The 15,958-nt window shown below is 36.3% G+C and overlaps 1 protein-coding gene across 9 annotated transcripts; it reads left to right on the top strand.

Moving 5' to 3' along the window:
* The first annotated feature begins 2,647 nt into the window (after positions 1-2,647).
* Positions 2,648-11,083, top strand: LOC103720550 (putative UDP-arabinose 4-epimerase 3). Of its 9 annotated transcripts, none has more exons than XM_088710448.2 (12): positions 2,784-2,903; positions 3,602-3,645; positions 3,791-3,939; positions 4,429-4,553; positions 7,395-7,508; positions 7,587-7,694; positions 7,793-7,884; positions 9,384-9,525; positions 9,783-9,877; positions 9,954-10,083; positions 10,162-10,306; positions 10,540-11,083. In XM_088710448.2, exons 3-12 carry the CDS (start codon positions 3,915-3,917, stop codon positions 10,779-10,781), a joined length of 1,218 nt encoding a protein of 405 aa, XP_088566574.1. In that variant the 5' UTR covers positions 2,784-2,903; positions 3,602-3,645; positions 3,791-3,914; the 3' UTR covers positions 10,782-11,083. The 9 variants fall into 9 exon arrangements, with proteins under 9 accessions (XP_008808535.1, XP_008808532.1, XP_008808531.1 ...); XM_088710447.2 differs by having other exon boundaries at positions 3,791-3,975; XM_088710446.2 differs by having other exon boundaries at positions 3,791-3,975; positions 4,414-4,553.
* The last annotated feature ends 4,875 nt before the right edge of the window (positions 11,084-15,958 follow it).

Here is a 15,958-nt window from a genome sequence, read left to right as displayed (position 1 = left end):
TTAAACAGAGGAGGTCTGTTCGTAGACTTACTCTCGAGAAGAGAGGTACCAACAAGGGTTGTCATAGATTTTAACTTTTAACAGTTAGATCAATGAGTGGCTCAAGTACTGGGCTCTGGTACCACTTGTTGCCCAGCTATGTAGCCCAAGAGGGGGGATAAACTAGATTTTTCAAAAACATTATCTAACAATACATCGGAATAAAAATGTTTAACAGAAGAATATTAATTTCAGCTAACAAGCACTAAGTATGAAAAAAATTAAAGCAAGAAAAGCAAGCAAGACAAACACAAAAGATTTATAGTGGTTCGGTGCCAATACTGCACCTACATCCACTTTCCAAGATTTTCTTCTTAGAAATTTCACTATAATCTATAACCCTAATTATAGCCCAATTATTTTTTGGGTTCACAATCGAACCCAGTTGATTTATTCATGTCAATCAACCAGAATCTTCAACCGATTGTTTTTTGGGTTCACAATCAACCCAGTTGATTTTTTTAGGTCAATCAACCAAAATCTTCAACCGATTGTTTTCCAAATTCATAATCATTCCAGTTGATTTTTTAGGTGATCAACCAAAATTGTTTTTCCGAGCCAATCTTAGGCTCAACACAATCCAATTCAAGGTTTGGATGGACCTTTTCTCAAAGTTTCAATTTTTGAAACTTGAAACAAAGAATAGAAAAAAGCAAATATTGTTAGAATGAATACAACTCCAGGATAGTAAGTACGAAACAATAAATAAAGCTACACTCCATTGTTGACTTGAATGCTTTTGAATGTGCATCACCAACTCTCAGTTGTTGAAGATGTGATTGCTCAACTCCTAATGAAAGCTTTTGAAAGAATTTCTCTTTGAAGATCTCTTTTTTGGCTTTCTCCTCTTAGCTCTAGCGAATTTCTCTTTGTAGTGCTTGAGCTCTTTTTTTCGTTTAATGTTCCCATGCATTTATACTATTTAGAGAAGGTTGGAACACTTTTCTAACCGTTAGACAGTTAATAGAGCCGTTGTGAGATAAAAACAACCATTTAGACTCGCAGAAAAACTAGTTGTTAATATTGTCAGGCATAATCGGGTCGACTCGCCATTTTCAGAGATCAACATGGAATTTCTAAGAGTCGGCTCATGATCTTCATGAGTTGTCTCGAGCTTGCTTCTGTTTTTGCTATACTGTATCTTTCGTTTGTGGCACTTATCGAGTCGGGTCTCTCAATTCAGAATCAACTCAAGATTTTTAGGAGTCGACTCGTTGTTTTCAGGGGTCGACTCATCAACGGACTAAATTTTACTTTTCTTTATCTTTCTACTATAGCCATTCTGCGGTCAACTCGTTTCTTTCTAAAGTCGACTCCTATTTGTTTGGAGTCGCCTCAAGAATTTTATAGGTCGACTCACCAACACAATGATTTTCTCAGCTCTCTGTCTTTTCTCTATGGCCTTGTGAGGTCAAAGGAAAACCTGGTTGATCCTCTGACCAAGCTATTGGACTGAGAGCTAGTGGGCAAAAAATCAAGGGGGGATGGATGCCCGTTACAAAGACGATGTGATGGATACCCAATTTCTATAATTAGAGATTCCATAAAGGAGGTTTAATGAGGAACAAAATCATAGAAAATCTTAGGGACCACTATTATTTCCTATCCACCATCATATATGATGATTGATGGAGTCCCTCCCTATGGTGTATGACAGTGTGAATGCAGTGAGTACAGTATCAAGCTCGATGCTCTTAATACATCCATAGTTTTTAATTTGGGATGGGGTGCCAATTGTAGTACAATCCTGATGAATAACAACTATATGTGTAGGAGTAAGGCTGCTCTCTATGAGGCATAGACAAATCTCTAGAGAACTCATGAACATTCAAATAGGTGCATGGCCGTAAAGGCACCATCCCACTGGAATTTGTTTTGTTTAGAAAAATTATATTAATAACAGGTTTGGTTGCATCACACTAAAAGAATTTGGTTAAAGAAGCTTAGCCCCACCATATTACTGTGATCCCAAGGTTGTCATCCAAGGAATAGTTCAAGCTTATCAGGTACCATTAGCATATATAACTTTCTTGTGTCTCTTGCTATATCAGAGAAGTGTTTTGAAACATGTGGAAGATTGTTAGTTTTTTTAGTATTTCAAAACACCTCAAATTCCATTATTTTTAGCGCACATGCAAGGAACCTGCTTGAACACAAACATTTATTTGTTATGTGGTCATAATGAGAACATATTTGCATATTGCACATATTACTATCCTATGTAATCTGATTATGAAATAGTGAAGGCAAGGCAATACATCCTCTTGACTTTTTGCAAGCTTTGCTTACTATATTTACTATTATTTTATAATTCTTGTACAAGTATAAAAATTGAATTTAAGGAAAATAGAAACAGAAATAGAATTATGTGTTGCACATTCATACGCCATACAAATTTACATGGCCCAACTTATCAAACTCTTGTGAGTCATTACATACCCTTAACAAGGATTAGACAACTGGCAGTGGAATTAATTTTTAGGTCATTGGAGGGGATGCGTCGATGCCAACATGCCACACTATGTTTTACCAATTGTCGCCAAGGAAAGTGAAATTTAGTAAAATAAGTAATGCCAGATAAATAGGAAGGAGGAATCAAGAAGTCCCCGCATTCTAAGGAGCGGGGGCCTGACCCGAAGACCATGGGAGGGGAGAAGTGTCGATATTAAAAACCTCTCTTTTTTCCTCCGATTTCTCTTTCCCTTCCCTAGTTGTCTCTCTCTTCCCCTCTCTCCCTCTCTTCCCACCCCCTTTAAAGGCCACGAGTGGGTCCAAACGACCAGCGACTCTCTCGTCTTCTCCGCCCTCTCTTCTTCTCCGCCCCACCTCATCTCCTTTCCCTTCTGCTGCTCTACCGCTTCCAGGTATCTATTTCTCCTCCAGGACTCCCTTTTGAGTTGTTTTTTCCACTCTTTGCTGGTTTTGGGCTTTTTTCTTGTTTCTTGGGTGTTTTTTGGTCTGGATTTGTTGATTCGGGGGCTGGGATTGGGTTTTTGTTCCGTTTTGTTGCGTTCTGGGCTGTTGTATGGCACTTTTTTTGTTCTCGTTCTCCTACCTTGGTGTTTTTTTTCTTGTTGGAGGTTTGTGGGAATAAATTGCTGCTTGTTTGGGAGCTGTAGACTTTCGAAAGGAAGCATCTTGGTGCGGTTTTTGGTTTTGTTGTCCTTGTTGGATGTTGGAAGTTGTGTCTTGTTGATGCATCCGCCTGCTTTTTAGATTTTCCTTTCCTCCTCTGGACACAGGATTGCGTCTTCTTTGTCGTTTTCACGTTAGAATTGGGGAATTAAAGTGGGTTCTAATTCTATTTAAGCATGAAAGTTGGAATATTTTTTCCCTTTTCTGGTTTATCAATTGTGATCTCGTTCCTCTTCTTATTTCATGTGATCTTGCATTGGAATATTTTCTAATTGGTTTCAAGAGAATCTCTTTTGGTTATTTTATTATTGGAATCTTATGGTTTTATTTCTCTCTCTGATTTTCTTTTCTGTTTAATTGTTTTTGTGGTGTTTACGCTTTTTTCGAATAATTGTATGCATGTGAATTTATTGCTATTTATTTACAGGAGGATTTGACATTTCAAATTGGTCATTAATTGGCATTGGAGAGGTTTTATTTTGATTTTTCTGTTGAAATTTCACTTTTAGGCCTTAACATGTGAACGTTTATTAATATGGCTTGTTTTTCCATCTCCATTACTATTCTGCAATTTGAATTTTTATGAGTGATCTGTCATGGGTTTTTGTTGGCACAGCTATCTTGCTCTGGCGGGTGATCACCAGTTTACATTGCAGAAGAAGAGGGATCTTCATCCCCCTAAATTCTGTGTCAGGGGCATTGTTTGATTCTCGTGTTGTAGTCTGAAAGTTCTTTCTCCCATGCTACCTGTCAACAGGAGTAGAGGTCAGCCTAGGGCTGGTAGATCCTGGCCCTTTTCAGGTTTCTGCTATTGATTAGCATATTCTAGTTTCTTTTTTTATAGTTGTTTGAGTTAACTTTTCTGGACACACAACCAGAATTATAGCTTAACAAATTCAGTTTTTGGGATATTACTTTCTAAAATTACATGATTGAAGTTGGTGATCATGGTAATCATGCTCATATTCTTATTTTGTTACTTTTTTGGTAGTTGTTTTTATTATTAATTGAGATATATATAGCTATTGATGAAATATAATTCAAATGTTTTCTTGTTCCTTTATCAGAATTTTTGGTATTGTTTGCGTATATAATTTGTGCTGATAACCTTTTACTGTGTACATATTGTGGAAATGCTGAATTTTTGGACTATGTCAATACATACATATTTCTTAATGCCTTTAAGATATATTGTTTCTATCATTGCTCTGATTCTGTTATTTCTACATGGATCTGAAGGCTTCCACCTTACAGGAATGGATTGCTCAGATTCGAGACACAAGCCTCATTTTCTTGGAAAAGTTCTTATGGCTGCTATTCTCACAGCCTTGTGCATATTCATTTTGAAGCAATCCCCTGGTTTCGGTGGTGAAAGTGTGGTAAGCTTTCAAACTATATATAGATATACATATGCATATACATATATATTGTATGTGTAGTATTTTTGTTGACTGGATATGGATTTTTGGTTGGATAGGCTTTTATCCTCAGTTTTTCAATCAATATGTTTTCATTTCTTGTTAGATTTTGTCTTCCAGCTTAAGCTTTTTTATATGGCATGGGTTCCTAATTGCATCATGGAATTTAGATATAGAGTTGTAGTTGAGTCCAATGTTGCTTGGATATGTAGGTTGACTCATCCATTTGTGTTTGTGTCTTGGATTGCATGGAGGTTGGGATTGCCGTTTATCCTCAGACACTTGTTAGCTAGATTGACATTTTGGCTGAAACCAATTGGTTTTGGTTGTAATCAATATGAAATTGCCAGAGTTTTGGCAGTGCCTGCCAGATCAATCGAAATTGACTCGGTTAAGTCCACTTTCCATCAGTTTTGGATTTTTGGACAAAACTACCATTTTGAAGATAAAAACCTTCAGTTTTATGCATATATTTACAGGTTGTGAACAAAACACTTAGGAAGCATGTCCATGAGATTTAACTTGAATATTGTCTGAAGAAAGTAAAATCTAAAGCATTTAGATGTCAGTGTATAAATGATTGGAAGTCAAATTTTATAGTAGCAGACCTTTGCTGTATAAGTGTTATGAAGTAACAAAAAAAAAAGGAAAAAATAAAATAAAATGCATTATCTTGTTTTACATAAATTTGTAATTGGTATGTTATATTCTTATCAATTACATATTACGATTATAAAATGATATCTAGATTCTGTCTCTACAGCTTCTTTTTCTTTGTTAGTTCGTTTTAGGGTTTTACCTTTTAGCTAATATTCTACAGTTTCTAAAGGTGTTGAACCACTAAATTTTGCATGCCCTCAGAGGTTTCAAACACTATGATGTACTCTCAGCTGATGCCTCAGTATTTATTGACCTGTTTTATATTTTTTTTTTTTAATGTTGTCCTATATTTTATTTGATTCTTTTACTTTTTTCCACTAAAAGTCTAAAATTTAAATCGAGACTTTTGCCTCCACCAAATCTACTAAACCCGAAACTCACTTGCTTGGCCTAAATCAATACTAGTTTTGAAATCTTGGTGAAACTTTTTTTTTTGTCTGTGGTTGTGCACCATGTTTCGTAGTTCCTTCGGACTCTTAGGATTTATAGCAAAATTTGTCAACTAACTGAAATTTATGATGTCAGAATTTTTGTGGTGATTTTAGGTGTGATATTGCTTAATTTGCATCATGAATTGTGTTGTAGGCTTCAGTAGTGTAGACATATGCTTGGATTATACTCAACACTGAAATGTTTTTGCATGTCAGAAATCCTGAAAAGTAACTACCTACTCTCTCCCTCACCCCCCTTCCTCCCTCTCTCAAGATTATAGGTCTCTCAATTATTCATCAGTATTTTTAGATCTTAACATGTGAGCTTGATTGGATTAGTGAACCAGAGAACAAAAATGATTGGATTAGTGAACCAGAGAACAAAAATGATTGGACACTGTATGTAGTACTTTGTTTTGTGGGTTAAGAATTATTCTGGCCCATAGAAACTTGTGATTACTCTTTTCTTGTCAACATGGGAAGTTGATAGTCGACCTAAGGTAGGATAGCTACAGGTAATAGGTTTGCAGGCTATAGCCAAATTGAGGTGCCTAAAACATAATCTTATTTTTAAATTCATCTTCACTCCATTTTCCTCTGAAATGGCATTGATATTTGTTATATCCTTTTGTTCTGCTTCCCTTTTTATGGAAGAATAAGGTGCTATGGATTATTTTGGTGACATTTTTGACAAGATCAATGTAGGAATTACGCAGCTTCTAAAATTGATTGTCAAGATCACCGTAATATCTTGGTACATAGCTGAGAAATGGGGCAGAATTTAGGTGTTTGTTTGACTAAAATTGTTCATAGACAAAAAGTTTAAATAGGGCATTGTCAAATATATTTGCAGTAAACAAATGAGATAGATAAGGATATGCAAATTGAGTTGTTGCTGTTGTTGTTGTTATTTTGTATAACTATGGGACAAGGATGTTTCCTTTGATAATCTTAAGATGTAATTTGTAATCTGCTAGAAAAATGACAAAATTGCTCATAACTGGCAACCAGTGGGGTAATTTCAGAAGGCCTCCTATACCTTCGGAATTGGAAGACATAGTTATCGATATTCATTAATTTTATCCATATTAGAAAGAGTTTGAGGCTATGTGGATAGATGAAGAACACTTGACAGAAACCTTTATACTTGGCAACAATTAAAAAGGGATATGATTGTTGAGGGATTTAAGTGTACATTACCTGCAGAAGAAAGAAAAGGGAAAAAAGGAAAAAAGAAAAATAAAATTGTGCATCTCTTATTCTTTCTGCTGGGTATTTTTCTGTACATTCCAACTGCATCAGTGAGATACCTGTCATGGGATTATAAAATTTTATTTTCTTTGGTAATCTCTGACAATGGACTCCAAAAAATAATGTTATAATTTTTCTCATAACAATAAGTGGTTTATCGATTATATTAATGGATATTACTGCGCCTTCTTTTTCATTTTCCTTTTCTGAATCAGTATTGTTTTGATCTTTAGTAAGATGTTTGATTTCTATAACCGATTTCATTTTCAAGCTATGGCTCATGTGACCCACATTTCAGCTTCACATTTGCTTAGTGCAACTCTGCTGCCTTCTTCCCTCTATGATGTGGTAGTTACTTAATACAGTTGGTTTGTTTTTGGTGCTACAATTCTGGAACGCTTCCTTTCCTTGTTCTTCTGGCTTCCCTTTTAATGACGTTGATTTATCTTGCATCTTACAGTTTGCTCGTCATGAACCTGGGGTCACCCATGTCTTAGTAACAGGTGGTGCTGGATATATTGGCTCACATGCTGCACTTCGACTCTTGAAGGACTCATATCGAGTGACAATTGTGGTAATTCACCGTTTTTCGTACAGACATTTTTTGTACGCTGATCACTATTGGTATGAACAGTTTAAAGTATTTTTACAGGATAACCTTTCTAGGGGAAATATTGGAGCAATTAGGGTTCTTCAGGAGCTTTTCCCAGAGCCAGGGAGACTTCAATTCATTTATGCTGATCTGGGCAATGCAAAAGTTGTATCCTTATCAGATTGTTTTTTACACATTGAGACTTTTCTTTTGTCAAACTTTTTTGTGAGATGGACTTCGAGGTTCATTCTTTAACCGGTTATCAGGTCAATCAAATATTTGCAGAAAATGCATTTGATGCTGTTATGCACTTTGCAGCTGTTGCATATGTTGGGGAAAGTACACTTGAACCTCTTAGGTATGCTCATCTTTTCTAGATATTTCATCTGGGCAAAGAAGTCACTGATTTGTCTTGGCTCAATTACTGCAGCATCAGTTTTATTGCTACATGAATCAAAGTTTTTGAAAACTGTATTGCTACAATATGGCATTGCTTGACACTCCATAAGCTTTTAAACTAGAATTTGCAGTTCTGTTAGATACTTTCTCAAACCAGGCCTAAGCTAACAGCCTTCCTTATATGTAACTGCTATATTGTTTGAGAAAAGAAAAGCATTATATGTGTTGCTTTGGAATTCTTTTTTCTAAACTATGCAACATTTTATTTATTTTCGAATGAAACACAGTTTTTATTAAGGTTTTGCTTTAACTCTATTCTGCACGGCACAAATTTCTTACTGGCTGGAGGGCACCTGCCCTCTTGTTGATACAAGAGATCTAGGTTCAATCCCATGCTCCCTCTTACTTTTTCCAGGCTTCCATCGGTCCTAATTCTTCAGAAAAGGGGAAAAAACTTAGTGGCTGGTAGATCATGTTGGGCTTTAAGGCTCCAAAGCTTAGAAATGAAAAAACATCACAACATTTCTCTTATGTGAGAAACAATCATTTAACCAATTTCTGTTGCTTTCTCAAAGTGATTTAACAGAAGTTCACCTATCTCCACACATCCTCGGGCTAAGTTTCCTGTTCTGTGAATAAGGCCAATGCATTAAGTAAGTCCAGATATCTCCCATATCATATTCATTTATGTCATGGATATAGCTAAGTCCATTAAAAACTTTGTTCGCCCTCTCTTTTATTTTGGTGGTTGTGCTTCTCCTTTCACTTGGCAAGGGAATCTATACAACTGCTACATTTTACCTATCCCTGGATATCGTTGTGGTGGATATTAATCATTTACATGAACTAAACAGAAAATGGCCATTGCATCACCTTGTAAGTCAATTAGCAAATGTATAAGATCAATAGAAGTTTTGAACTTTTGATAGTGGGATCCCATTAACATTTGTGATTGAATGTGGCACTGCAATCCTGTTGAATGTGGCGTTGAAGTCCTGCTAGGTTTTCTGGCTTTCACCTTGGCAACTTGGGTTCCGAGCGGGCATTGGAGGGTGGAACACAAATAGGAGATGGCTTCTTCTTTATATAATATCCTTTGCAACTTCTCAGATGAAGCAAAACTTTTATGTTAGACTAATTTGTTTGAATATTTAAATATTGATGGAGAACTATATCAAAATAGTTGGGCTTCATTCATTTGGAATGTGCAAACGCCATTAATTTCTATTTTTGATTTATTACTATATTACTTCATTTTCAATTGTCAATACTTTTGCCGTGTTTGGCATTTTGTTTCACTGAAATGCCATTTTATTGATCATTCACTCTAGGGTTTTTTTTCCCCCTTATCACCTTGTGATACTATTTCTATTGTATCTGTGATCAAATGCCATTGTTTCAGAAATATGTTATCTCAGGTTTACCATTTCTTATTTTATTTACATTATTCTGCTACAGGTACTATCATAATATCACTGCAAACACTTTGGTCATTCTGGAGGCTATGGCAGCACGTGGTGTTAAAACTCTCATTTACTCGAGTACATGCGCAACTTATGGGGAGCCGAAAAAAATGCCTATTACAGAAGAAACTCCTCAGGTTAGAATAGAGTAACATCCCTGTGTCTGAATGGACTGGTGACATTGCATTTGCTTTGTTGGTTTGTGGTCATATTAGACCTATTAATAGACATATATTAAAAAGGAGAACCTGCTTACAATAGCATGCCTAAATAATTTGACCATAGTGGTCATAATGGATTGCAATAGAATTCATAAATTAATTTAGAAGAAAATATTATATTAGGCTGGGAAGTTTGGAACTCTGTTATTGGAACTTATGTTTGTTACATGCAGTTTCCTATCAACCCATATGGGAAGGCCAAGAAAATGGCAGAGGACATCATTTTGGATTTCTCAAAGAATTCAGATATGGCTGTGATGATCTTAAGGTACGTTGCTTCCAGTAGACAAACTGTTGAATGGGATTGTGAATGGAGATTAATAACTCTAACCACGACACATCAGATATTTCAATGTCATTGGGTCAGATCTAGGGGGAAGGTTAGGCGAGGCTCCTAGACCTGAATTACGAGAGCATGGACGTATATCTGGTGCATGCTTTGATGCTGCATTAGGAATAATTCCAGGGCTGAAGGTACAGTGCTGTGAAACCACAATGCTAAGAAATACCATTTCGGATAGAAATTGATGTTGTTGTTGGCCTTGTTCACAGGTTAAAGGAACAGACTATCCCACAGCTGATGGAACTTGTATAAGAGATTATATTGATGTCACTGATCTGGTTGATGCTCATGTGAAAGCTCTTGACATGGCAAGGCCTAACAAAGTTGGTATATACAATGTCGGCACTGGAAAAGGTCATTAGAACTTCTCCCAAATGTTCCTTTCCTGCTGTTGTTTCTTCTCAGTTTTCTACTGTTGCATGAGAGGAGCTTGTAGCAATTGATATGAATTTTGAATTTTATCATATACATTAAACTGTTTCTGCAGTCAGGTGCTTGTAAGTAGTAGGTGCAAAATACTGTGATTTCACTAGTGGGTTCAATTAACATCAAAAATTTTCTAAAAATGTTGTCGTATTACTTATCAGGTAGATCAGTTAAGGAGTTTGTGGAAGCCTGCAAGAAAGCAACCGGGGCTAATATTAAGGTTGAATACCTTGACCGCAGACCAGGTGACTATGCTGAGGTATACAGTGACCCTTCAAAGATTAATCGTGAACTTAACTGGACGGCGCAGTACACTGATCTTCAGGAGAGCCTTTCCATTGCATGGAAATGGCAGAAATCACATCGAAATGGCTATGGATCACCCTCGGTCATGACTGCTTGATTCAGCTTTTTGAATCATTGATAAACTTTGGATGCGGACATGGGCTTTGAGTTGGAAGCCCTGTGCTAGGAGTCCTTGCTTAATTTTCAGAAGAATATCTCAGCAGCAGTTCAAATGTTTTTAGATATGGTAGGAGAGGCCTTTTACGAGCATTTCAGAGGTAGGAGCACAGTTCATTTATTATTTTTTCATGGGACAGTAGAAATCTAATAATATATCATTGCACACCATGCTTGAATAATCTTCCTTGTAACATGCTTAGCATTAAGTTATACAATGAATCAAAAGGTGATAGTTATTCATTTTCTGGTTCAGTTTTGAAGTTTCTTGCAGCAATATAGAAACTGCAATGTGGCCTGTTTCAGCTGTACTTCAGAGTTCTTCATGGGATGTGAAGTGCTTCGAATTTACTGTAGGGTTCTGCCTGGGCCTGTATGACATTGCAGCTTACTAAAGTTCTTGTATCACCTTACAAGTCACTCAAAGCCACAAGGATCTAAAATTATTTCATTGAGATAACATAATTCCCTCTAGTCTACTATCTTTTTCGACATCACTTAGGGTTGATCTTTTACAATCAGTTAACCATTTGAGCTAGGGTTGACAATTTGTGGCTGGGTCGGGTTCCCACCCAACTGAATATATGAAGGCCTATAGAGCCTGATCTGAACCAGACCTGTTGAGCTAGGAGGTCAAGGATGCTTGACCAGAACCTAGCCTGTAGCTAACGTGCCAATCCATGGCTAATTTACAGACCTGTTTTAATTGACACAAGACCATCTAATCTGGGGCTATATATTGTATGGATAAGCTATTGTTTCAAAGTTTTTGGAATAAATTACATGATATAACAAAATAAATAAAATAATAATATAACTTATTAATTCAATGTCTTCCATTTATCCCACAATCCACCACTTAAAGAGAATATAAATTGAAAGTAATATAATAAATACACACCATCCTGACCTAATAAGTTGAAGGAGCCCTAACGCAAACTTGACCTGACCTGCTAGTGGATCATGATTGGCTGATCCGTGCATGACCTGTGAACCGAACAACAGGTTGGGTTAAGCGGTTCAGGTTTGGATCTAGTTTAGTCAGGTAAGTGGGTCGGGTTAAAATTGTCCACCCCATGTTTGAGCATAGTTTACAAGTAAAATATAAGTTGGGATAGGGATAAAGATTTAGAATAAAGGAAACATTCTAGAAGTCAATAAAGAGTTCAAAAACATAAACAATTAAAAATTAATGGAAGAAGATTATCAAGTTATAAATATGCTTTTTATAAAAAATAAATCAATAAATAAATTATTTATCAATTGCTTCGACCCAACCTTATTCTGCATGACCCTGTCCGACCTCATTATATAGTTAGGTTGAAGCATCTGTCATTCCAGTTGTTCTCTCTTTTCACTCTCCAAATACCTCCCTCCACACTTCTTTACTACATTAATTATTAAAATATAAATAAAAGTATACCTAAAATATAACTCTCTTTTTTATTCTTTTTTATTTGGTTGTAAGATTATGTAGATTGAATTATTTCTCTCATGGATTTAATTTTTGTTTTAATGGGAATATGTTAGAGAGCGTATTTTGTACTATATAATGCAAATTTTGAACATCGTCCAAAGTTGGATGTTCAACCATCTCATGTGCTTACGAGTGAGAGCCAAATGCTGATAATGTTTACCACCATATAAAGAGAAAAGGTAAAGACTTAAAAATTTGGAAGCCTCCAACTTACTGGAAGATAAAAATAGAAGAAAACTTGTTGGCGAGCTCATCTAATCCTAGAATAGATGATATCGATTTCTAATGGTCTTCTATCTCTGTAACCAAAACGACCAAAAAAAAAAGGGAACTCTTTCAATGAGATCATATCCATCCATTCATTTTTATGTCATGGCCAAAGCACACGCCAATATCTAGTGTTTACTAAAAATCTAATTCATAAAATCTTGAATGGTAGGGTCATGAGCGTCTATCAAATGCTCTATACCTTTGGATGAAATATATGCATCGCTCCTTGCTAATTCTAGTAGAATGAAACCTTAAATGTGCTGAGATGATCTTTGAAAGGTCTTGGCCTTGACTACCTCTCCAAGAAGATAAAGATCCATACTTGATTAAGAGAGCCATCAACCTCAAATTTCTCTTTGGATAACATGCTAAAACCAGGCCTTCACGAAGCTAATGACTTCTGTGGCCCATAACAATTTATATAGTGAGAGGCTAAAATGATCACTTGCTTGCATTGCTATAAGCTATGGCATCCCAAACCTAGAGCTAGCTTACCAGACATGCTCTCTGGTCTGGGAAAAAAACGCATCTATGGGAAACCGGTTCCCATTCAAGTGCGCGTATCCTATAAAACTAAATTAGGAGGGAAGGGGAAAAAACTCAGAGATTCTCAATGTTCTTCTTGATAAAATCGATATGGTAAATCCATGATTTTTTATTTTATTGTGAGGAGAATAAATATTAGCAAAAAAGAAATTTTTAACAATATTCATCAACTAATTTGTAGCTATTTACCAAATTGACTCTAACTTGGGAAATCAATAGAAAACTATTTAAAACTACTATTATAATGATCATTCTTCAAATGTTTTGTGTAACACATTTTTTATTTCTTTATGATCATTTTCCTGTTTCTAGTATTAGAATATTTACTTACCCATTGTAGCATATTTATTGTATTTTTTTTTGTTCCTTGAACTGGATTTTTCTTAATAGCACCTATAAATAAAACTAAACCTAGTTTGGATCATTTTGTCAATGATATTGAAATAAATGGTGCATGCAACCATTCTCTACTATTGCCCAGCTATGTAACCCAAGAGGGAGTTGAATTGGGCTTTTTTTTTTTTTTTTTTTTGTGCTTAAAACGGGTTCTTCAGACAACGCGTGTCCGAATACACCCAAGAACATCAAAATACAAAATCTCGCGTAGTGCCGATGGCAGCTCCCGCTCTCCTGCCCACAGGGCGTATTCCGAATGGTGTGCTGCATATGCAGCTATCCAGTCAGCCGCCCCGTTGGCCTCCCTGAATACATGCTTAGCCTCAAAGGCCACACCATCCCTCACCATCATCCTAATATCCCGAATCAAAGGATGATTGATGGAATGATTAATCTTAATGAGTCATAAATCATACCTTGATTTGCTAAATCCATCGGGATTAAACTTTGGAATGCGTGCGCAGCCTCGATCACCGATGATCTGAACAAAGATTAGCGAGAGATCTTCTGGAGAGAGAGCCCTTAATGCGTGCTTTAGAGAAGGGGTCTAACAGGCTATTTATAGCCCTCTCCAGGGACCAAACGCTGCAGGTGGTTACACCCGTGAAGAGTCACCCCCCATCAAGGTAACCCTTCACTACTGTGAAAATACCTTAATGCCCTTGTGATTATCAGGATTTACGAAATTCAAGGGACACTTGTCAAACGTGGGTTCTAATTAAACGGGATCAGGGTTTAATTAAAACGGGATCCAACATTCTCCCACTTGGACCATATTGACGCCATTTGTCAATGTGGACCACAACTTGACGGGATCCCAACATTCTCCCACTTGGACCATATTGACAAGTAAAATATCCTTAGCACTTGAATTTTATAATCTTTATACGCGTATTCCTTTTATTCTGATATCAAGTCGGGCAAACTTTATGTTTGACTACTTTGAGAATAATAATACGAACCATGGCGGAAATAACACGTATTTGATCGGCGTATAACCTTCCATGATCACTATATTACTAAACCATCATAACCAAACCCTTATGAATGAACTTCTCATGAAATCCATTCTTTGGTCACAATTTCTGCTACCATAGTATGCATAAACCATATGAATTCATTAAAGCAGAAAATACAAAAAAATGTGATTTACAGCCATTTGAAATGTGCACAATAACCCATCAATTAATTTATACAGAAAAGGCCCATTTGACCAACATGCTCCTTATGTAATCCCGGGGCTATTGCTTTGGTCAAAGGATCTGCCAACATAAGCACAGTATTGATGTATTGAACTGAAACTTTATGGCCATCACATTTTTCTTTTATAACAAGATATTTCACCTCTATGTGCTTATTTCCATTGGATATCTTGTTATTCTTTATTGAGGAAACTGCTGCTAAATTATCACAATATAACTTTATGGGCCTTGAAATAGTGTCTACGATCTGTAGGCCTGCGATAAAGTTCCTCAACCAAATAGCCTGTGTAACTGCATCATAGCATGCTAATAACTCAGCTTCCATTGTTGAAGCAGCTGTCACCTTTTGCTTCGAACTCTTCCACGAGACTGCACCACCAGCTAGTAGAAAGATATAACCTGATGTTGATTTTCTACTATCTGGACATCCCGCAAAGTCTGAGTCTGAGTATCCAACTATCTCTAAAAGATCGGATTTGTTGTATGTGAGCATATGATCTTGAGTTCCTTGAAGATATCTCAATACTTTCTTTGCAGCTCTCCAATGTTCCATTCCTGGATTAGCTTGAAATCTCCCCAGTAATCCCACAACATATGCTATATCAGGTCTGGTACAGACTTGAGCATACATTAAAGTCCCAATTAGTGAAGCATATGGAAATGTTTTCATATGCTCCCTTTCAATTTCATTCCTCGGAGATTGTGATTAGCTCAACTTTTCACCTTTAGTAATAGGCACTGGGCTTGGTTTGGAATTTTCCATACCAAATCTCTCCAACATTTTCTTAATGTAGGCTTTTTGAGATAGACAAACTTTTCCCTTAGATCTATCTCTATGAACCTCAATGCCGATGACATATGAGGCTTCACCCATATCCTTCATATCAAAATTACTGGAGAGAAATTGCTTAGTCTCTCTAAGCAATGCCAAATCACTGCTAGCAAGCAAAATGTCATCTACATATAGGACTAGAAAAATAAATCGACTCCCACTGATCTTAAGATAAATACATCTATCAACAACGTTTTCTACAAAGCCAAATGTAGAAATGACGTTATTGAACTTAAGATACCACTGTCGGGATGATTGCTTGAGTCCATATATAGACTTATTTAGCTTGCAAACTTTTTGACTCTGACCTTCTGAAACAAAACCTTCAGGTTGTTTCATATAAACTTCTTTCCCTAAATCTCCATTAAGAAATGCAGTTCTCACATCCATTTGGT

The sequence above is a fragment of the Phoenix dactylifera genome, chromosome 14, assembly GCF_051530095.1.
Source record: "Phoenix dactylifera cultivar Ajwa chromosome 14, Ajwa_hap1_PhDact_Kaust_v1.1, whole genome shotgun sequence".
Taxonomy (NCBI): domain Eukaryota; kingdom Viridiplantae; phylum Streptophyta; class Magnoliopsida; order Arecales; family Arecaceae; genus Phoenix; species Phoenix dactylifera.
The sequence above is the reverse complement of the archived record's forward strand: the minus strand, read 5'-3'. Positions and strand labels throughout refer to the sequence as shown.